General features: G+C 43.9%; 2 protein-coding genes across 3 annotated transcripts in view; one reads left to right on the top strand and one right to left on the bottom strand.

Moving 5' to 3' along the window:
- Positions 1-8,185, bottom strand: part of IQCK (IQ motif containing K) — a 31,060-nt gene extending 22,875 nt beyond the window's left edge. For both annotated transcript variants that reach the window (XM_033167904.1, XM_033167905.1), the window contains exons 1-4: positions 8,019-8,185; positions 7,437-7,531; positions 5,649-5,790; positions 4,362-4,459 (exon numbers count right to left, since the gene is read on the bottom strand). In XM_033167904.1, coding sequence (XP_033023795.1) covers positions 4,362-4,459; positions 5,649-5,790; positions 7,437-7,531; positions 8,019-8,064 — 381 coding nt within the window. In that variant the 5' untranslated portion in view covers positions 8,065-8,185. The remainder of the gene's footprint in view (positions 1-4,361; positions 4,460-5,648; positions 5,791-7,436; positions 7,532-8,018) is intronic.
- An 838-nt stretch (positions 8,186-9,023) lies between these two features.
- KNOP1 (lysine rich nucleolar protein 1) lies at positions 9,024-17,383 on the top strand. The gene is made up of 4 exons (XM_033167903.1): positions 9,024-10,320; positions 11,339-11,407; positions 13,140-13,217; positions 17,044-17,383. Exons 1-4 carry the CDS (start codon positions 9,088-9,090, stop codon positions 17,353-17,355), a joined length of 1,692 nt encoding a protein of 563 aa, XP_033023794.1. The 5' UTR covers positions 9,024-9,087; the 3' UTR covers positions 17,356-17,383.
- Positions 17,384-21,573: the final 4,190 nt, after the last annotated feature.

The following is a 21,573-nucleotide window of genomic DNA, read 5'->3' as shown; positions in this document are numbered from 1 at the left end:
TTCTGTGGTGGCTCCCCATTTGTGGAATGAGCTCATCTGGCACCTTTGTAACATATCTTTAGGCACCAGACAAAACCTTTCCTTTATACCCAGGCCTTTGGTTGATTGAACTATCTATAGCCTTTTAAATGTGTTTGCGCCAAGGGGGGAGGGGAAGGTTATTGGTTGGTTCGTTCTGTATTTTGTGTTCTCATTTTGTGTTTTTATGCTGTAAACCACCCTCTGATCTTCAGACGAATGAAATTTTAATAAATAATAATGATCACAAGTGGAGAGAGAGTTGTCATAGAATCAGAGACTTGGAAGGGACCCCCAATGGTTATCTAGTCCAACCCCCTGCAATGCAGGAATCCTGCTTGTAGATGTCCCCATAGGCATCTTGTTGGTCACTGTGAGAACAGGATGTTGGACTAGATGGGCCTCTGGCCTGATCCAGCAAGGCTCTTGCGTTCTTACGCCATTCACTTCTATCAGGATTTTTGGGAGATAATTTCCTGCTGGATTATGCAATGGGCTGGGAGTAAAATCTCACAATGTCTTTTAATACTGTGTCTATTTTAAGCCAAAGTAATAATCTAGACACTTAGAAGCTTTCCTCTCTCCCTTCCCACTTCACAAGTCAAATCTTATATTTCCGGTGAAAAATTGCCCAGTGTGCTACTTCACAGAAGTTTGCTCCTTCCCCAGAAAAATAACAATATACCTGTAGTATAATAATAACTAATGGCTGACGGAAAACTCCAAGTTTTATTTGTTATTCACTTATTTAAAGCTTTTTCTTTTTCACCACCAAAAAGCCTCCCAGAGCAACTTTTATAAGACCAGTAACAAACAAATCAGTTCTCTGACCTCAGGATAGCAATCTAAAAAACACACCAACAAAAAGCTGAAGGGGTTGAGAAGGGAAGAGGAATATAAGCAAATCCAGGAACCATTTCTAAAAAGTTACAAAGTTCTTATTATGGACTTCTGATGATGGTATAAGAAAGGACTGAAGGAGAAACGGCTGCAGGAGCCTGATGGAATGTCTACTGCTAGATGACAGGAATGAGCTTGATGGAGTTGCCTTTTTGGTAGAGCTGATGGAGTAGGCTCTGATCTCCCCTCTCTCTTTCTGCTGTAGCCTGATGGAATAGCTACTGGTAGATGGCAGGAGAACAGAAAGAGCCTGATGGATCTAGTATTTCAGCAGTGGCGACAGAATGGGCCCTGCTGTCTCATCTCTCCCGTTGCTGTAGCCTGATGGAATGTCTGCTGCTAGGATGCTTTTAGAAGCCACATTGATGCCACAGAACCAGAAGCACTGGAGCTTTCTCCAGACTTTCATTTCTTTGCTTTTAGCTCAATCCCCCTCACCCCAAAAAGGATTCAACAACACTTGGGAGCTTCCATCGGCCTGCCAAATCTTGTCTCTTGTGCTACATGAGCAGCACACTCACAGGCTGAACATCGGAAACAGGTGGAATGATTGGGAGTTGTTATCGCAGAACTCCCGTTAGGTCACATCTAGTGTCAATGGGAAGGAAAGTCCCATGTTGAAAAAGTAACAGACAGCACAGTTCGTTCTGGGTGGTCAGAGAGCTTTGTATCCAACTGAGCTGAACCCGGCTTTCCCCAATCCATCTTCTATGCTATGTCATGCATGTAACGTCAAGGAAGCTCATGAAATCACAAACTAGGAACCCCATCTACAAACTAGGTAGCCCCCATCTATTTTTCAAGCTCCAGGAGAGTTTCTCAGTCAGAAAATAAAATAGTAAATGAAGTTTGTATTTGGCACAGTTGTGTGATACTGAACAAATCCGGATATGCACAGGAAACCTCTATACAATGTGTATTGTTACCCAGCAGATGTGTTTGAAACTATTTTCACAATGAGAATAATTTTCCATTCTTTATCGCTTTTGTTTCATGCCTTGGGAGACAATACAGTACAAAAATTATGCTAATATCTTGATGAACTGCTCCTCATCCCCCCTCAAAAGGCAATTACAAGTAACAATTATGTTTTCTTTCCTTTGCAAACAATAGCATCGACTCTCAAAACATTTAGCATAGGCTGTGTACATACCATATATTTAAAGCACATTCCCCACCCTACCCCACCCCAGAATCCTGGGAACTGTAGTTTATCCCTTGCAGGGCAACAATTCCCAGCACCCTTCACAAGTTCCCAGGATTATTTGGAGGAGAAAGTGCTTTAAATGTATGTTGTGTACTCAGCCATAAGATGACTTCCAAGTTGTATACACAGACCATTCTCTAAGCTGTTGACAGTGGTAGAGCCATCAAGGTAGAGGCAGAATTCAACTCCCTACCCTCTGACTCAGTAGAAAGAGCAAGAGGACGCCCAAATCCAGCCAAGCTGGTTGACTGCATGTTTAAGTAAGTGAAGTAATACACATTATCATTCAGAGATGGGACAAGACTGTAAGACCATAAATTTCTCCATGCTTCTCTGCTGACCTTATTTGGGTTTTCCCTCCCCCTGCTTTTTGCGGCACTTCTTTTAATTGTCACTACTTTACTGTACTTCGTTTTACGTGTATACTGCATACTGAAGCCTTGAATGTTATTAGAGACAGAAAGGCAAGAGATGAACATTTTAAAATAAAAGTAAAATAAAGAACAAGTAGAAGTCAGTCGCATACAACAAAAAATGCATTTTATATCGCTATTTAATACAATTGAGGCCAATTTTGCAAAAGAAACACATACACAACAGTGATCTTAGTCTTCTATTATCAGCTATTTAATTGCAGGTGTAATTTTGAAATGAGTTTCAGATTGCCCAAGTTGTTATTGCTTTAAAGGAACGTGCTGCTGTTAGCGTGTGCATGTGTTTTAAAAGGGGGGTTGGAAATCAATGTACCATTAATAGCTGTGTCTTAACTATGATAAGCCAGTCAGAAAACAAAGAATAAATACAATAGAAATGAAGACTTAATAAGGTTAGCTTCTGCAAAGCCCATCATTAAACCTGCGGGGACCCTCCATTTCAACACACTAATGAGGCATGTGCTGCAGCCTGCATGTGCTCTTCGCAAAATACTTAATTGGCCAGCAGCCAGGCTCAAGAAACAACAAACTATCAACCTTAAAACGTTACTCATGCTGCGACATTTCCATGCTGGGGCACGCTAAACCAGGGGATCAGATTCCAACCTCCAGAATCCAGATCTCTAAGGCCATCAAAATCTCCAAAGTTAAACAACAGAATTCACTCTCACAGGAGGTAGCGATGGCCATCAGCTTGGATAGCTTTAGAAGAGGACTGGACAAATTGATAGATGATCAAGCTATCAGTGGCTACTAATGCTGTTGGCTGCGTTCTGCCTCCACATGCTTCTGAATTCCAGTTGATGGAAACCGCAGGAGGGGAGAGTGCTGTAGCGCTTGAGTCCTGCTTGTGAGCTTCCCATTTGGTTGGCCATGATGAGAACAGGATGTGGCCTGATCCAGCCGGCTCGTCTCATGTCACAAGGGCTGCTTTTGCTTTGCCCTGAAAATGGCAGAGCTGAAGGGATGCACACTCTGGTCTCTGCCAGAAACAAGACTCAGCTCTGTAAGTCAACTATCCTGGGACTGCAGAGCAGAAGGGAAGCACATCCATTGGACACGGTGCAAAGAGCTGCTGGGAATGTATTGAGTTTAAAGCAGGTTTGGGGAACCTCTGGACCTCCATATGTTGCCAAACTGCAACTTCTATCTGTCCCGGAAAGGCCAGGGATGATAGGAGTTGTAGTTCAGCAACATACAGAGGACCAAAGGTTCTCCCACACCTGGTTTAAAGGCTGGTTTTGTGTATGTGTGTATTATTGCAATCTGTTGTAAGCCACTTTGGGGATCACTAGATCAAAAGGCAGGATATAAAATAAATATTGGGTCTTACGACTGTATAATAAATGGCCAAATCTTCTAAAGAAAGATCTGTAAGGACCCCAATATTCTATATCGAAGAGGATAGCCTGATCCCTCTGGAGAAATTCACAAGCAATGCAGGATACTGATGTTCATCCTCTGTAATTTATCTGGTACTTGGGAGGCACAGCTGCTCTTGCACACAGAGACTTCACTTATCATGGCCATCCTATAGACCAGTCTTCCTCAACTTGGTGCCCTCCAAATGTTTTGGCTGACAGCTCTCATCAGCCCCAGACAACATGGTCAAGGATGAAGGAAGCTGTTGTTCAAAACATCTTGCAGTTGTTAGACTGAGGAAGGCTGCTACATTATAACACTATAAGCTGGTATATAATAATACTATAAACTGTCTTGAGAACTACAGTTAATTAGGTACAGAGTAATAGTTAAAATAAAACATTACATTTCAGAAAACAAATTAATGACCGAAAACTGACCTCAAAACATTTTTCTTTTTTAGCCTGATGTAGCAGTTCTGCCATTCCTGGTAGAAGCACAGGAAATATGTAGCATTCCAGTAATTCTCTTGGAGTACCTGGAAAAAAATTATTCTTGAGAATTCATTTTTATGCAGTGATATTGTTTGTGTTCACACATCATAGCCAAGCCATTATGGGCAGGTTCAGGGTCTCTCTTCTTTCTCTCCCTGGTTGATTTTACTACTACTTTTTTGTTTTGCAAAAGTACAATTCTAATTAAATATGTCCAGGTTGCTCGTCGGGGCAAGATGGTTTGAGCATATTACACCAATCCTGGTGCGACTGCACTGGCTGCCAATTAGTTTCCAGGCCAAATTCAAAGTGTTGGTTTTGACCTTAAATGGCTCAGGACTGCAATACCTCAAGGAATGCCTCTCCCCTTGTGAACTGACTCAGATTCTGCAATCACCATTTGAGGCCCATCTTCATGTGAAGCCCAGAGGGTAGCAGCACAAGAACGGGCCTTTTCTGTGGTGGCTCCCCGTTAGTGGAATGCTCTCCCTCGGGAGGCTTGACTAGTGCCTACATTACAGATCGTTAGGCACTAGGCGAAAACGTTTCTCTTTAACTGGGCCTTTGGCTTATTAACATTCTATGCCCTTTTAAATGTCTTTTGGAAGGGGGATTATTGGTTTGTTTTTGTTCTTGTTTTTATTATGCATTTTGTGTTTTCATTTTGTATCTTTATGTTGTGAACCGGCCTATGATTTTTGGATGAAGGGTGGTGTAAGGTCCTTGGTTAGTTGCTCACGAGTAAGCAGGCAAAACTCCAAGTTTCCTTTAATAGTTTTATTGTGCAAACTATGTACAGTGCAGAGCTAATAAGTTCATGTCTGTATCAAGCGTCGTCAGAATCCGGGAATGGCCCCTTCCGGTTCTGACCCCAACAAAAGAGTTTCGGTATACAGAAACCCCGTCTCCAATCCTTTCGTTTCACCCCTCGACGCCTTTGGGGCGCCGGAAGCTGCGTGTCTCCTTCATCGCCCCTTGAGCTAGGGGAGTGCAGGATCTCTCCAGCATCCTCAGAGCCTCTTCCCTCCATACCCTGAAATGCATGCCCCTCCCCGCTGGAAGCCTCGCTGCTTCCTCTGCTGCCAGAGGAGGTGCTGCTGGTCAGGTGGGGCCGGGGCTCTCTGTAGCATCCCAAGAGCCCTTCCACCACTTTGCGCTGCGCCGGGGACAGTTCCCTGACAGGTGGTATACAAATTTAAAAACTAGTAATAAATAAGCTGTACTCCGACTTACAGGTTTTTAGGTCAGGCAGCTCAGGTGATATTGGTAGGGAAAGGACAGAAGGGGTCTTTGCAGCAACTGATTCATCAGTAAGAGGTGATTTGCTCTGGTCTCCACTCAAATCTGGTGAAGTTTCAGCAGCTACAGGAGCCTCCTTAAAATCAAATTTAATAATATAAATACACTGGCATAATTACAAAAAATATATATTTTAAACAAGCTGCTCCTCAAAAGGAACCCAGACTCAAAACATAGCCTGGAGCTAGTGAAGTGCAGTGAACAGAATGTTATAAATGGACAGGAGAGAGCCAGATTCAAATAAATCCCCACTTATTCATTTCTTAAATTTGTATCACACCCCTCTTTCTAAAAGAGCCTAGGGTAGAAAACATAAATGTTAAAGCAGTAGTACAATTTAATATAGAATAAAACACTTTTAAATGATTCAAAAACAATTGCAAGCCATCTAAACACATTTTAAAACAGTAATTTATTCTCTCAGTTATTAATTTCATGGCTGTAATGGCCAATATCTCTTAGCCATCAAATGCCTGGACAAAAAGGAATCATAAAACTGCAGAGTTGAAAGGGGCAAGGAGGATCATCTAGTCCAACCCCCTGCAGGAATATACAGGTGTCTCATATGGGGTTCAAATCTGCAACCTTGGTGTTATCGCTACCGTGCTCTAACCAACTGAACTACCTCAGAATGTTTAAATTTTTCTCTTGCAAGTGAATGAGGGAGGCAGATGCATCTCACCAGGAAGGACATTCCAGAAAAAAGAAAAAAGAAAGAAAAAGGGAACCACCACCAAGAATGCTGTGTCATGGGTCTGTGCCAACTGGGCAGCAGCTGAAGCAGCACCAACAACAGGGTCCCCCTTGCCAAAAGGAGATCCCTGTTGGCTTTACATAACTCCAATTCCCAGAGTTCCCTGAGAAGAGGGATTGATTGTTAAAACCACTTTGGGAACTGTAACTCTGCAAGGGGAATAGGGGTTTCCTAACAACTATCAGCACCCATAACGAATTATACATTTCTGGATTACTGGGGGGAAGCCATGGTTCTGCAGAGAACTCCAGTCTCTACCTGCATTCATGGCAGAGACTCAAATGATATGAACGAATGCAAACGTCAAGTTTGGATTACCATCCTTCAACCTTGTCTCCCCACCCCCACCCCGCTTCCTTCATCCTTTTGATCAAGAAGGATTTGCTCAAATATGTAAGAACACAGAGGATAAAATCCATGCATATTTCCATGTGATGCTGATTTGTAAAGAGGATGTTGCCAGGTGAAGTGGAAAACAGTACCTGCTACTTAGTATTAGACAAATACCTTGTATTTGTCCCTGCAATGAAATCTGCAAAGTAAGGAATATTCAGGAAGATAAGAAGAACTGGGAAACATCAAACGGGCAGTCCGCCTAGTCTAGCCTCTCATTTCCTACAGGGAGCCCAGACGCAGGACATGAGGGCAGCTGCCAACCCCCATCTTTTGTTCCACTGCAGTCTCTATTCGGTGATACAGTGCCTTTGAAGCTGGAGGATCGACACCAAGGGAGAGGAACTGAACCATTACAGAATTGGGGACATTTCAGTTGAGGGGGAAAGGCGAGCCAGAGGTGACTTGATAGAAGTTTAGAAAATTAGGCATGGCAAGGAGAAAGTGGGTAGAGAGGGAAAGGGGGGGGGGGTTGTTTCTTACTTTCTCCTAACACCAGGACTCATGGACATCCAAATGAAGCTGAATGTTGAAAGATACAGGATGGATTTTCTTCACACAGCAATTGTCTTTACCTGAGAAGTAACCACAGGCTCCTGTTTAGGTTCAGGCGCAACCTCCCTCTTCTGGTCCAAAGTGTCAGGATGGGGAGGCTGCATTGCTTCAAATTCTGGGGAGGGGGAGAAAGAAAAGAAAAGGGGTGTGTGTGAAAGTGTCAGGTTTTCTTTGCTCCCAGGCAGTGCCGGATTTATGTATAAGCTAAAAAAGCTATAGCTTAGAGCCTCACTCTCTTGGGCCCCCCAAAAAAATTTTAAAGGGAAAAAAACTGGATATACATTTCCAAAATATAAGATAAAAAACAAATCAAATAAAACCTATAAACAGCAACAGTGTTTTGTGTTGTGTATGGACCTATTAGGTCCACAAATTACCATATAGCATATATTCAACACAACAAACAGCGACAATTTGTTGTTGACAAAGGACAGCTGGACATTTAAAGGGCCCCATTACCTTCAGTATCTTAGGGCCTCATCAAACCTAAATCCGGCCCTGCTCCTAGGGAAGATCCCCCAATTTACACCGAGGCATTTGCCGAAGGTGCGGGCAAAAGGGGGAGGGGCAACGCGCGGGGAGGGGAGAGGAGGGTCTCCCACCTGCGCAGATTTGATCCCAGAGGTTGGGGGCCGGGAGTTCCTCCATAGCAGCTGCGGCAGGAGGAGGAAGGGGTTAGCGGTTGCTAGGCAACCTCAAAGCCGCGGGTGCCCGGCGGCGGTTTCCCGGCTAGGCCGCGACGCCTGTTTTTCTTTCCGGGTCAGGCCGATCGAGGTGTGTTCGGTGCTTTCGAAGAAGCGGCGCCCAAATAGGGAAGGGAAGGAGCTGGGATCCTAGGAGGAGGCAGGCAGGCCAACGGCCCCCGCTTCACTTCTTCAGGACAGGTGAGCGGCGGTTGGGGGGGGGGAGGATAGAGGGAGGGGTCGTTGACCCCCCCCCCCAAGCAGCGGTGGGGGGTGGGGTAGAACTGCGGCCTTCCAGGTGCTGCCGGCCTCCCGGCTCTCCTCACTCCCAGGCCGCGTGGCTCATGGCCGAAGCTGCCGTGTGAGGAGCTGGGGGTCCGGCAAGATCAGGAGAGTCCTGATGTCCATGTCATTTCGTTTTATTTATTTTTTGTACCCAGGGTCTCAAGGCGGCTTGCGGCAGAAATAATAACAGCAACGCAGGAATAGTAACGTAATAAACAAAATAACAACCCACACATATTTTATTTTATTTTTTGAAAGGCCACAGGTGGTTTAAGTAAATAGCCAAAGGCCTGGGAGAAGAGGAACAATGTCACTGGGAATTGCTTGCAATGAAGGACAGTGCTACTTATTTAACTTATTTAAGAGTGTAGAGATCATCTGCTTCCCCTGCAGCAGAAAATGTGTCAAGCATGGAAATAGCTGCCAAAAAAGAGAGACCATGCCTCAAGTTGCTGATAAATTATTAGTAGCCTAATGTGTTTCAGCAAAAAGCATTATTCTTCTCATGGGAGAAGGGAGAGAGGAACACACAAACCTGGAGGGAGGCTAAGCTTGTTCGCATCTTGCTAAACTGTAATGATACCACTGTGGTAAGTTACTACTTGGTAAATGGGTGTCGTGCTTTTTGTTTTTCAGAATAGTTATAAAGGATGCAAAGAACAAAACTGACAGACCTGTGCAGATAAATAATAAAGTTGATGCTATGGTTAGAAACCAGACAGTAGTTATAATAGAAGAAAATGGCTATTATGATTTACAAACCAAAGTCAAGGCAAAGAAAAAGAAAAAGAAGCGTTTGGTAAATGGAGAGGGTTCACATCAGAGAGATTCAATGAAGAAAAATGCTTCCAAATTGAAGAAAAAAGGTTGTACAAACCTTCCTATTGTTATAGAAGGCAGTTCAGATTCAGAATTATTAAAAGAAACTGATGAAATGCCTAAGAAGCTCAAGAGAAAAGGAACACAAATATTTTCTTGTGATCAAGATGGTGATTGTGAGATTTCTAGTAAAGAGCTGCCAATAGAACAGCAGGAAGCCCTTTTTTTCATTAGTAAGAAACGCAAAAGGGATATTCCAGACAGTGATGGAGTTGGTGATGGATTTCCTGCAAAGAAAAAGAAGAAAAAGAAAAACCACAAATCTGCTCACTGTGTAATACAACTTAGTGGAGAAGATGAGGATGAGTCTGTAAAACACATCTCCAAAAAACAAAAAACCATTTCCCAGGAGCCAATGTTTCATGACGGAAAAAAGATTCAGCCTGTTGTCCGAAATGCTGCAGGTGACAGGGATATTGTCAAGAGAAAAAAAGTTTGCTGTTTAAAAGAAAAAGGTATTGCCAACACGGTACACCAGTTAGAAGAAGACTTTGGTTGCAAGAGGAGAGCTCTTGGTTTTCAACAGCATTTAGAGGGCACAGCCAACTTATCAGAAGAAAGCAAAGTAATGAAGAAGAGGAAGAAGAAGGGGAAGGAAAAGAAAAGAAAGCAACTTCTTCTGACATCAGAGGATAACCAGGAAAATCAGTCTGGTGTTTCTTTTGAAAGCCAACCAAAACAAAAATCTAAAAGAAAGCCAAGTGATGGCAAGGAGAAAACAGGTCTGATCTCAAACTCAGAACAAGACAGCAAAGTGAAGAAGAAGAAAATGAAGAAGAGAAAAACCCAAACCAAAGTTGTAAGCGATCATCCAGCTCTCTTGGAGGATGATGGAGATGTGGCTACAAATGAGAGCTGGTCAGCAACAAAGAGGATGAAGAACTCCCCCAAATCCAAAAAAGCGCAAGACCATGTAGTGAGCTGGGAAGATGGCAGATCTGAAAATAACAGCAGGCAGCACATCAAGAAGAAAAAGAAGGACCAGGAGAACAGAGGCTCCAAAGCCTGTGGAGAAGAGCCCAGTTTCAAGAAGGCAAAGATTAAACCAGAAGCAAAGGTAGCTTCTAAATAGAACTTGCTATTTGCCATTTCTTTTGTAGTTTGCTTTTATCCTACCTGTCTTCCAGTAAGGTCATGTGTCATGTGTGATTCTGCTTCCCTCTCCCTTGCCCTCCCCGCCCCCATTTTAGCATCACGAGAGCCCGATGGGGTAGGTTAGGTTGGGCTGGAAAAGTGTAGCTCACCCAAAATTCATGGCTGAATGAGGATTTGCAAATTTTAGCATTCTTTGAGAATTTCAGTAAGCATAAGTAGGGGTGACCCAGTCAACTTTGTGTCTTTAAACTTTTGAAAACCTTTTGTTATAAAGCTACTCACCGAAGACTTTTGGGATAAGAGAACAGGATCAATAAACTTGGAAGTAGAGAGTAGAAATAAATACACAGTTCTTACAATGGAGGAATGTAAGAAGTGGGGCTTTCAAATCCCCACTCATGTTTGAGTGGGGATTTGCACCCCAGTCTCTCAGGTCCTAGTCTGACGTTCCAAGCACTACGCCACACAGGTTCTTTGGGGCAGTTATGACCTCTCCTTCAGTTATCTGTTCTTTCTCTGCTACCACAATAATGTGGTGATACTCACCAACTTGGACAGTGTTAAAGGGAGATCAGACAAATTTGTGAAGGATAAGGCTGTTGGTGACTAATAGACATATGATAGCTTTCTTGCTTCCAATATCAGAGGTGGTATGTATTCAGACACCAGTTGCTGGAGATCACAAGTGTGAGGGTTTTTATTGTACTCCTGTTTGTGGACTTCCCGTCGCCATCTTTTTGGCCACTGTGGGAACTGAATGTTGGGCTAGATGGGCTTTTGGTCTGATCTTATCTTGGCCATGGCTACTTCATGAAAAGATGCCAGGGCTCCAATAGCCATTCTGTGCTGGTTTTAACTTTTCCTTTAATCTTCCATTTTTATACCATTCTTTTGGTGTAATGTGGAATGCTAACCATATCACGCTTAAACATGAGTGGGTATTCCCGGTGATACTCAAAGTGTGTACTCTTGTTTTTCAGGAAGATGATGAAGAAATAAAAGTGGTGGCATTTAAGGAAGGAAACTGTGACGAAATACAAATAGACAAGGTACAACCTTATTCTTTTGTGGCTCTTTTGGAGTCTTATTGTGGCACATATTAGGCTGATTTGGATAATGTTCTGTGTGTGGCTCACATGGACGTGGTGAAGCCGGATCTCATCTGCATGTCCTGCCCTCTGGGGATGCCCATCTTGGGCTATGCCAGACTTTTATGTGCTACTTCCCAGTTTCATTCGGGTTTGTGACTATGTGGCTCAGGCTTATGTAGGTTGTGGATTATGTTCTGTCATTATCGCTTGATTTATATACCACATTTTTCCCAAGAACACCTGTGTTTAAAGCATTTCACATAAAAAGTCACCGATTGATCAACCATAGTTTAGACCAAGGGTAGGCAACCTAAGGTCCGTGGGCCGGATGCAACCGAATTGCCTTCTCAATCCAGCCCGCAGACAGTCCAGGAATCAGCGTGTTTTTACATGAGTAGAATGTGTCCTTTTATTTAAAATGCATCCCTGGGTTATTTGTGGGGCCTGCATGGTGTTTTTACATGAGTAGAATGTGTGCTTTCATTTAAAATGCATCTTCGGGTTATTTGTGGGGCATAGGAATTCGTTAATCTACCCCCCAAACAATATAGTTCGGCCCACCACATGGTCTGAGGGAAGGTGGACTGGCCCATGGCTGGAAAAGGTTGCTGACCCTGGTTTAGACAATCAAACTGCGATGAGTTTTGGGCTCATACGGTTCCCTCTTCCACTTCTCGTACAAAGATGCAAGAGTGGGAAGCAAGAGCATGCAGCCTCAGAGTTGATACAGCTTGTTCCCACCAGTCACGTATAACCCATAAATTGTAGTTTAATTGGTCATCTGAACCAAGGTGTTGTTTGGGCAGCTCCAGTGTGAGAAGTGGTGGTTTTAGGATAAGATTGAATGATCCTCTGTAAACTGAGAACTACATCAAGAAGGGGGACTGTTATCTAGCAGGTAATTGTGTTTCACAAGTCTAACCATGGAAGGACTGGGCTTCAGGCACCACCTATTCTTGCTCTGTGGTAGTTCTGTAATTCTGGGCACAGCATCAGATGTGCAAAGCCAGCCTTACTTCCCAAGTGCTGGATTCAAATGAATGATATGAGCTTAGAAGCCCTGAGGCTTTCAGATTTGTCCTCTCCCCACCTCCACCTGCTTTTCTAGTTTCCTGGTCTTCCTGATAAGCCCCCTTTGTTCTGTCAAGCTTACTTGCACTTTTTAAAAAATGGCTACAGGCACCTACACTAGAACAGGAGAGTGGCATTTCAAGCACTCTGGAAATGTATCCAGGAGGCACTGGGAAGGTTGCCCATCTCTGATGCAAGGGAATTTTGAAACTGGAGTAGCTGGCTCTGGAGGGCAACTGGATAATGCCAAAAGGGTTCAAAATGTCTGATTGTTTCCATGGGTATTTTACCATCCCTCCTTCATTGCCACGCTTTTCCATGTACACAGTTTGAGGTCATCCACTACCTGCAGTGTTCTCAGAGCCAAGTAAATGCAGCCTCCCCGTCTGTAAAACATCCTTTCTGTGCATTTGTGTATTTGAGAACTGCTTGTCTTGCAGATGCTTTTCGCCTTTGCAAATTCTTGTATGTGTAAAAGGGTTGAAATTGTGCCTTTTCTTTCCTGCAAGTAACATTTTGGACACTTCTCCCCTCAACTTCTTGACGTTTCTAACCAGTTTTACAATCAAACAATATTTTTTTGCCCTCATGCACCTATTTCTCCATTTTTTCATGCCAGTTGAGACGGCAGGCTCTCCAAGAAGAGATTGACAGGGAATCTGGCAAAATGAAGACTGTCAAGGAAGAGGGAGAATCGGTAAGCATGAGCTCTGCAAGAGCCCAGGTAGCAAGGACAAAGCAGCCCTCCACTGTGGTTGGCTTGCGATGCTAGTCAAGTCTGTGGTTTAGCACGCCAGTCTCTCATCTGATTGGAAACTTGAGGTCATGCTGTAGAACAAATGAGTCCAGTCTTCAGAGATGCTGAAAGCAGAGCACCCTGACCTCCAGAAAACTGTAATTCCAGTTGTTAATCCTGAAAAATAGCATTTTTGCTCCGATAGTCGCTTAAGGGAATTAGTTGTGATATCTTTGCAGTAGAATTTTTGTGTGTTTGTTTGTTTCTATTTGCTGTGGAATATAAATAACACTAGCCCTTGGACATAGCTGTCACGCTCTGATTAGCATTGCCATGTTTCTTTTCTCCATGACTGCAAAAGATGACCAGTCAGAGGTAGAGAATCTGAGGGAGCCTACCTTTTCCCTGCATTTAGTGGACTGCACCATCTAATACTCTTAACTGCAGGAGGCAATTGCCCCCTTTGAAGAATGTGGTCCCCAATTCCCTGGCGGAAATGAGCTAGGCTGTCTTGGGATCTGGAGTAATGGCACTATTGAGGTTCTCTGTGTTTGCTGACTTAGATGGGGAAATTGAGTCTTAAATTGCCAAGAGGTCCCACTGGGGGGTGTTAAAAGGTTTCTGTACTTTAGGTGAATAGGCCATCTTGGGTATCGATTGTTCTCTGCTACATTAGAAGTCCAGCTGTCTCAAAGGGCCACTTCACACATTATAGATTTCCTCCCTGAATTATCACTTCTGTGTATGAGCATAAGAAGAGCCTCTGTTGGATCAGGCCAGTGGCCCATCTGATCCAGCATCCTGCTCTCACAATGGGAATCCAGATGCCTATTAGAACCATGCAAGCAGCAGCTGAACTGCACTCTCCCAGTTTGTGATTCCTACTAATATTCAGTAACGTAGTGCCTCCGACAGTGAAGGTATGCCTAGTCTAAAGGTATGTGCTGAAAATCAGCTAGTTTGCCTCTGGTCACTGTGTGGTAGACTTGAGAGCGCTACATTTGCTGCCTTGGCTAGTCCTATTCAGTTATAGTATCATAGAATTGTAGAGTTGGAAGGGAGACCCCCAAGGGCCATCTGGTTCAACCCTCAGCAGTGCAGAAATCACAGCTAAAGAACCCCTGACAGATGGCCATTCAACATGTTTATAAGCCTCCAGTGAAGGAGAGTCCAGCACCTTCCAAGATAGCCCATTCCCATCAAATAGGTCTTACCATCAGAAAGTTATTCCTAGCGACTGCTAGGATAGCTCAGTCAGTAGAGCATGAGACTATTCATCTCAGGATTGTGGGTTCGAGCACCACATTGGGCAAAAGATTGTTGCATTGCAGGGGACTGACTAGATGACCCTCGTGATACATTCAAACTCTACAATTCTATGTTTAGTTGGAATCTTCTTTCTTGTAATCTGAATCCATTGGTATAGATCCTACCGTCTAGAGCACGCTTCCTCAAACTCAGCCCTCCAGGTGTATTTGGCCTATAACTCCCATGATCCTTAGCTAGCAGGACCAGTGGTCAGGGATGATGGGAATTGTAGTCTCAAAACATCTGGAGGGCAGAGTTTGAGGAAGCCTGGTCTAGAGCAGCAGAAAACAAGCTTGCTCCATCTTCATTTGACACCCCTTCAGACATTTGACGATGTCTGTTTCCTCTCAAGTCTTCTCTTCTCCAGGCTAAACATACCCAGCTCCTTCAAATGTTTCTCATAAGGCTTGGTTTCCATCGTGGTCGTCCTCCTCTGCAAATGTTTCAGCTTGTCGCTAAAACTGTAATGCCAGGTGGATGCTGGCAACCTCTAAAAGAGTTGTAGGGTATTTCAGGTGAAGGAAGCTGGACAATTTATTTTTTATAAATGCCCAGTTGTGCTTTAAATGTGCAAATGTCTAGATGGCTGTAGAGTTGTCCTCCAGCTGACATTTATGCAGGGAATCCCAATCCCTTGGTGACGGCCTATCAGAATGCATTAGCACCTGGAAGAACAGGAGTGACAGAGCCCAATGGCAAGCTTCACAAAAAGCCAGCAAAAAAGGGTAGGGAAAAATAAAGACATGTTGGAGAGCTGCTCAGAGTTAACCTCCAAAATTGCAGGGTTTGGAAAAGCTGTTATTACGCCTGCACGAATCTCACCACCACCACTAAATAGAATTGTTTGTAAGCTGACATGTCTGGGTGCAGAAGCTGAGAATGGAGGAAGTCTAGACAAATGGAAAGAAGAGTTGGGCATGGTAGGAAAGGAAAAATCAGAAGGCACTGGTTCAGAGAACATCTCCCGTAGGACTCCTGTCTTTCTGTTGGTTCTCTGGATATGCCTGGAGGGCTGTCACTGCCTCTTTTGTTTTGACTGCTGTTGCTGTCACCTACTGATGGTGAGAGGAACAGTGGGAGGGATTGGGGAGGGTGAGAGGGAGAGGCAGTGCATGTGTGCGTAAATGTGGGGAGGGGGGTGGAAAAGAAGGGCAAAACAAGGAGAACATTTCTTCTCTTGAATCATCTCTTCCTCTTATATACCCAACAGAGCACTGCGCTCTTCAGGTGAGGCCCTCCTCCAGATACCACCTTATCCAGACATCGTACAATGTAGGAACCAGGCCTTTAGCATGGCACCTACGCTTTGTAACTCCCTCTCTTTACATAACAGATAGGCACTGTCTCGCTTGTCTTTTTTGGCACCTCTTCCAAACAAGACACTTAAAGGGAGACTGTAATCCCAATCTTTATTTGTGCTGGACTTGAAAGTGTTTTAACACAACGCTTTTATTGTCTTGATGTTTTTACTGTTAAGTGGCTTTGGGCTGTTTTAAGGGAAGTGATTCATAACTAAATAGATGCATAGGAAGCTGCCTTATTGTCCATCTAGCCCAGTATTAGCTATTCTGACTAGCCATGGCTCTTCAGGTCTCAGAAAAGGGCGTCTTCCCCCATCTCCTGCTTCCTGACCCTTTTAAAGAGATTGAATGGGACCCTATCTGCAAAGCACATACTCTACCACTGAGCCAGGCGTGGGGAACCTCTGACCCTCCAGATACTGCAGAACTATAACACTCACCATCCCTGGCCATTGCTTATACTGGCTGGGGCTGTTGGGAATTGTTGTTCGGCAGCATCTGGAGGGCCAAATGTTCCTCCCACATGCACTAAGCTGTTATTAGTTCTGGCCTGTGCCTCTCTGCCTCCTGCACCTTCCTCACTTATTTGCATTGATATATTTATATAGACAATCCTGTACTTTGCAGAAGGTATGCTTACTGAGATGCAGCCTTTGGTGTCTTGCTCAAGCCATAGGTCATGTGCCATCTTCTAGCATGAAAAGACAGTGCAGTGCCCGCTACATATTTTCTTTAATATTTAGAGACTCTGCATTTCATAAGAATACAACAAAACTGTAGACACCATACAAAATTGCAATAAGATCAATAAAAATGAGCGGGGAGAGGATAGAATAATAAACATCTCAGAGGCCTGTCTGTGTTAAAGAGTTTTCAGGAAACATCTGAAAGGAGGTGGGGGGATTCCTGTCCATCCTCTGGTGGCAGGGAGTTCCACAGGGCAGGGTCTGCCACACTAAGGGCTAGGTCCCTAGTAAAGGCTGACTGAACCTCAGGGGTGTGAGGAACCACCATCAGACAATCTTAGTGATTGAGTTGGAGCACTCTGAACGTGTACCCCTGCATCACACTGTTCTTCTGTTGTTTTCATTCTTTGGCTATAACTTGCATTTGGTTGGCTAATAAACTTGATTTAGGTCTTTTGGGGCACTAATCCACCCTTGTGCCTTGCACTTCAGGATGCCCATTTTGGCCAGTGGACCACAGCGACCTTTGAAACTTCAGAGCAAAAGAACAAGTTCCTCCGGCTGCTGGGTGGATTTAAGAAGGGTTCTGTGCCAGTCCAAGGTCCTCCAGCACATGCCTCCAAGCTGAACATGGCTCTGGACAAGAGCAAAGAGCAGAACTTGCAGCAGAAGCTACAGACTGAATTTGAGAAGGCGTTAGCTTGGAAGCACCACAGAGGCATCGGCCTTGGATTTCAGCCTCCCATTCAGAAGCAGGTGCATATAGATAAATTTGCATCAAGATCTATAAAATTTGAAGACTGAGCTATCAGGGAGGCTTTCCTAAATCATGTTTGGTTTCCTTAACAGTGTTTCTTCTGACCTAGGGGTACAAATAACCAAAAACCTCAATAAATTATACCTGCACAACTACAAGCCCATGTGGCGACAAATAAACAAAGACCTAAAGAGATGGAACAACAAGAATTTCACTCTCTCAGACAAAATAGCCATGATCAAAATGATCACCCTACCAAAACTAACCTACCTATTCCAAAACCTCCCAGTCTGGATTCCCCCAACCCAACTCTGCAGATGGCAGAGAAAACTACACTCTTTTATCTTCTCACATAAAAAACCAAGAATAAGGAATTAATTTCGTCTTGCGAGGCACCGCTGTATACAAAATACTACTCCAAAACCCCACAAACTCCCTAGACGCAATCAAAAAACAATGGGAGGATGACATAGGATATGAGTTCAACCCCACCCAATGGACCAGAATGTGGTCTAAACCCCCCTTTAAATCCTTATCAACAAAAAGAAAAGAACTCACTCTGAAACTCACCTACAGGTGGTACCTAACGCCAAGAAAATTAGCGCTAATATGCCCAGGAACCTCACCAAAGTGCTGGAGGGGCTCACCTCCACAGGCACATACCTCCACATGTGGTAGGAGTGCCCCAAAATCCAACTATTCTGGACAACAACCATACGAGAAATATGTAAAATAACCAAGCAAGTATTAGAAATCACCCCAGAATTGGCCTTACTAGACATCTTCCAAGACAATAATAGCCACTTACACCACAAAGAACTCATAACCCACCTACTTTCAGCAGCCAGAAACATCATAACCAGACACTGGATAGACAAATAGAAGAAGACGCCTTCATCCCGGTATGGCTCCCCTTTATCACACACACAGCCCAACAAGACAATGACAAAAATCTACCAACAGCATACAAATCAATATGGCTAACCTGATCCAAAACACCCACCCACCCCACTCACACATGAAAACAAAGACCACCACAGCCAATCACAAATGAAGAACCACCAAAGGAACACAAGTGAACAAGAGAACCTGCACAAGCAACGCTGACATCAAATGCTTCATATATTAAGTAAAATAGAAACATTGTCACCCAACCATACCCCATCTCCCCCCCCCGTCCACCTCTTTCCCCCTTCCCAATGTCTCAACAAATGAAACTGATTTGTAAAAATGACACATGTAAAAAATACAAGAGACATTCCACATCTTTTGTAAATCAAGAAATCTTTAATAAAAATACTTCAAAAAAACCATTTCTTCTGGTGGGGGGGGGGCTCAGGGGGGAGAACATTTGTTGGAATGACTAAGGATGCCAGCAGGCATCAGATTTATTTATTTTTTAAGTCAGTGGCTAAATGACCTCTCAGCATAATCATTGGATTTGCTCATGTGTTTCAGACAGGTAAAAAAACCTCTCAAATATCTTTATCCCATTTCCTTTTTGGCAGCTGGTGCTTGTAAATGTCAAACTTCATTTTTGAAATGTTCATTAGACTAGTTGTTGGGGGAGGAATAGACATGAAGTTATTCGTCATTTAATGGACTGTCTGTTCACCCTGGCACCCTTTGCTTCCAAGCTTGCTTTTCAGTAGCCCGGAGCACTGGGATTAGACCCACAGTAGTGACAGAATGCCCACAGCTAAAGAGTTCAGGAGAGACGTGGGTCTAAACAGGCAGAAGCAGCAGAAGCTTGGTTAACTATGTCATACCGTGCTCCCAAAAAGCTGAAGGAAAAGATGTCCAGAAATGAAATGTTGGCTGCTGCCTTTTGACTGACACATCTGTTGCCCGATGGTCAGGAGAACATGCAAAGTACAATTTAAATAAGCAGTGTACTTGAAACTCTGCGTCATCTGACTTGGTCAGTCTTCAAGAGACTTTATGAAAAGCCGTGCATAAAATGGTTTGGGCAGCACAGTCCCATTCAGATTTCACAGGGTGTTTGGGATACTTCCAGCATCCAGGGCTTCCATGTCTAAGTCGGTTATTTATTTAATAAAAATAAAAATCCACAACCAATAGTTCCATGAGATGTCTCAAAATATGATCCACCCCTTTTTGGAATAATCACAGAACTTTTTCATGATAGTTGCTTTCTAGGTAAAGTTAGGGGCTCCTAAAATGCTCTATGGGCCACCAGTGGTCTGCAAAGCTTCAGGTGATCCATGGCACACCTGTGGATTTGTGGTTGAAGGCGGCACATCCATCACAGTAAATATTCATAATGATTTTTAATTGCATTTTATTACTGCTTTTGTTTCTTATGTTATTCATTGTATTACAGTTTTACCTGCTGTTTTCCTGCTGTACAGCTCAAATGATTGGGTGGTGGAGGTAGGTGAAATAGCTAGGAACTGTTTAATCCCTTCCTTGTCAGCAGTTTATGCACTCAAGAGTTGTAATCCCACTCTCCCATCCATCTACTTTTTTATCTGTAGGGAGAAAGATACAGGGAACTTGCATCTTTTTCTCTTGGGGGGGGGGGAATGGGAAATCTGAGTGGACAGGGCAAGGAGAGTTAAAACAGGCCCTTCTTTTGTAAGCTTGTTCTTGGTTCAAACTGAGGCCATGCCAGAGCTGCACTGCATCTTTCCCCCCTGAAAAAAATTAGCTGGGGGAAACAGCCATGGCTCTTACTGTATCATGAGTTGAAGTCACAATGAACAGGAAACTCATGACATTACTGTATTGGGCCGCATGTTACAAATCAAGATCACAAGCCAGTCCTGTTCCAGTCTGCACTATATAACCCCTACCCTGCATGGTAGGAAGAGTTCCAGTATGTGAGTTGCTTGTTTACATGTTACACCTTCTGATAATGCCTCTTGCTTTTCTGAACAGAGGGAGGAATGTGCATAGAAACTAGCCTATTGTGCAAAGGTAAAATTTGCATTAGCCACTCCGCCTACTTCTCCTCTGATCCCGCCCACCGCCGTCATGCGGCTTCTGGGTTGTCCCAAAGGGGATGTGGCTGGACCACAGCAACACTCCTCACTCCTGCCCATTGGCCAAGCTGGGCTGTCGGAAGTTAAGAGTCCAACAACATCTGGAGTGTCCAGAATCCCCACAAGCATAAAGCCGCACTCAAGAAAACAGAAAGCAGTCCTAATTAAGTGGTGATTAGCAGTTTTGATGAGAGAGTTGATTCTGGTATGCTGAGGGTTGCAAAAATATTGACAGTATGAGCGACGGTTGGGCACTGGCAAGTCTCTACTGCCTCAGCCAGGGGGTCAATGGGATTTACCTACCACTCTGTTAGCTTGCCAGCTGTTGAAGCTGCACCTTCCCTTTCTCTTTAAGAGCAGTTTGGTCTGCAGGAAGCAGCAACTGATTTCCCCCTCTATATCTAGCAAAGCCTCAAGTTCCTGAACTCTACATATCAACCCTTTCAAAGGCACAAGAGCAGACCCACTCTCGCCTCCACCAAGCTGGCAACCTGCCTCATAGGTGGCCAGATATCTGCAATAGTTCCAAACCCCAATATTTAATAGATCAATATTCCTATTAGAGCTGCCAGTAAAAAAAAACAACAACTTTAGTCTAGAAGCCACGTTACTTGTTTGCATAAAACACTCTGCATTGGGTTTGCCCAACTGACTTGTGAGTTGGTTCATATGCAGATATGCCAGATCACACCCATCCCTTCCCCTCCACCTACTGCAGTCTATTATGTCCACATGGCAATGGTGATGCATCCAAATTGCATTCTGTCCAAAAGATGTTTGCTTGTTCTGCAAGCATAATGGCTTCCCCTCAGCTCTCTGCCCACAGCTTCCTTGGTGGCTGCTATTAAGGTAGTAGAATTCTGCTTGGCAAAATGTCTCAGCAAGTCTCATCATCCCCCTCCCTTTTATACACTATGCACTTACTATGCCCCTAGCAACCACTCCCTTAACAGCAGCTGACTTGTCATTTGTCCAGTTTTTGAACACATTCCTAGTTTCCGGCATCCTTGTTCTCTCTGCCTCATTTTCTTCTGTCCTCAGATGCACGCTGCTCCTTCCTACACAACTCATTGTATAAGCAAAGCTTGCAGACAGACAGCTTATACAACTTGTCTTTCATTATGTTTCTCTCCATGTTCCACTGAGCATGGGTGGGATTCCATTTGTTTAAACAGAATTACGGGCAAATCTCTATGGCTATTTTCAGTGCAACACCAGCAACAAATATGTTTGCTCCTGCAAGGACACGCAATACCATGA

This window comes from Lacerta agilis, chromosome 13 (assembly GCF_009819535.1).
Source record: "Lacerta agilis isolate rLacAgi1 chromosome 13, rLacAgi1.pri, whole genome shotgun sequence".
NCBI classification, from domain to species: domain Eukaryota; kingdom Metazoa; phylum Chordata; class Lepidosauria; order Squamata; family Lacertidae; genus Lacerta; species Lacerta agilis.
This window is presented reverse-complemented; position numbering and strand designations above follow the sequence as displayed.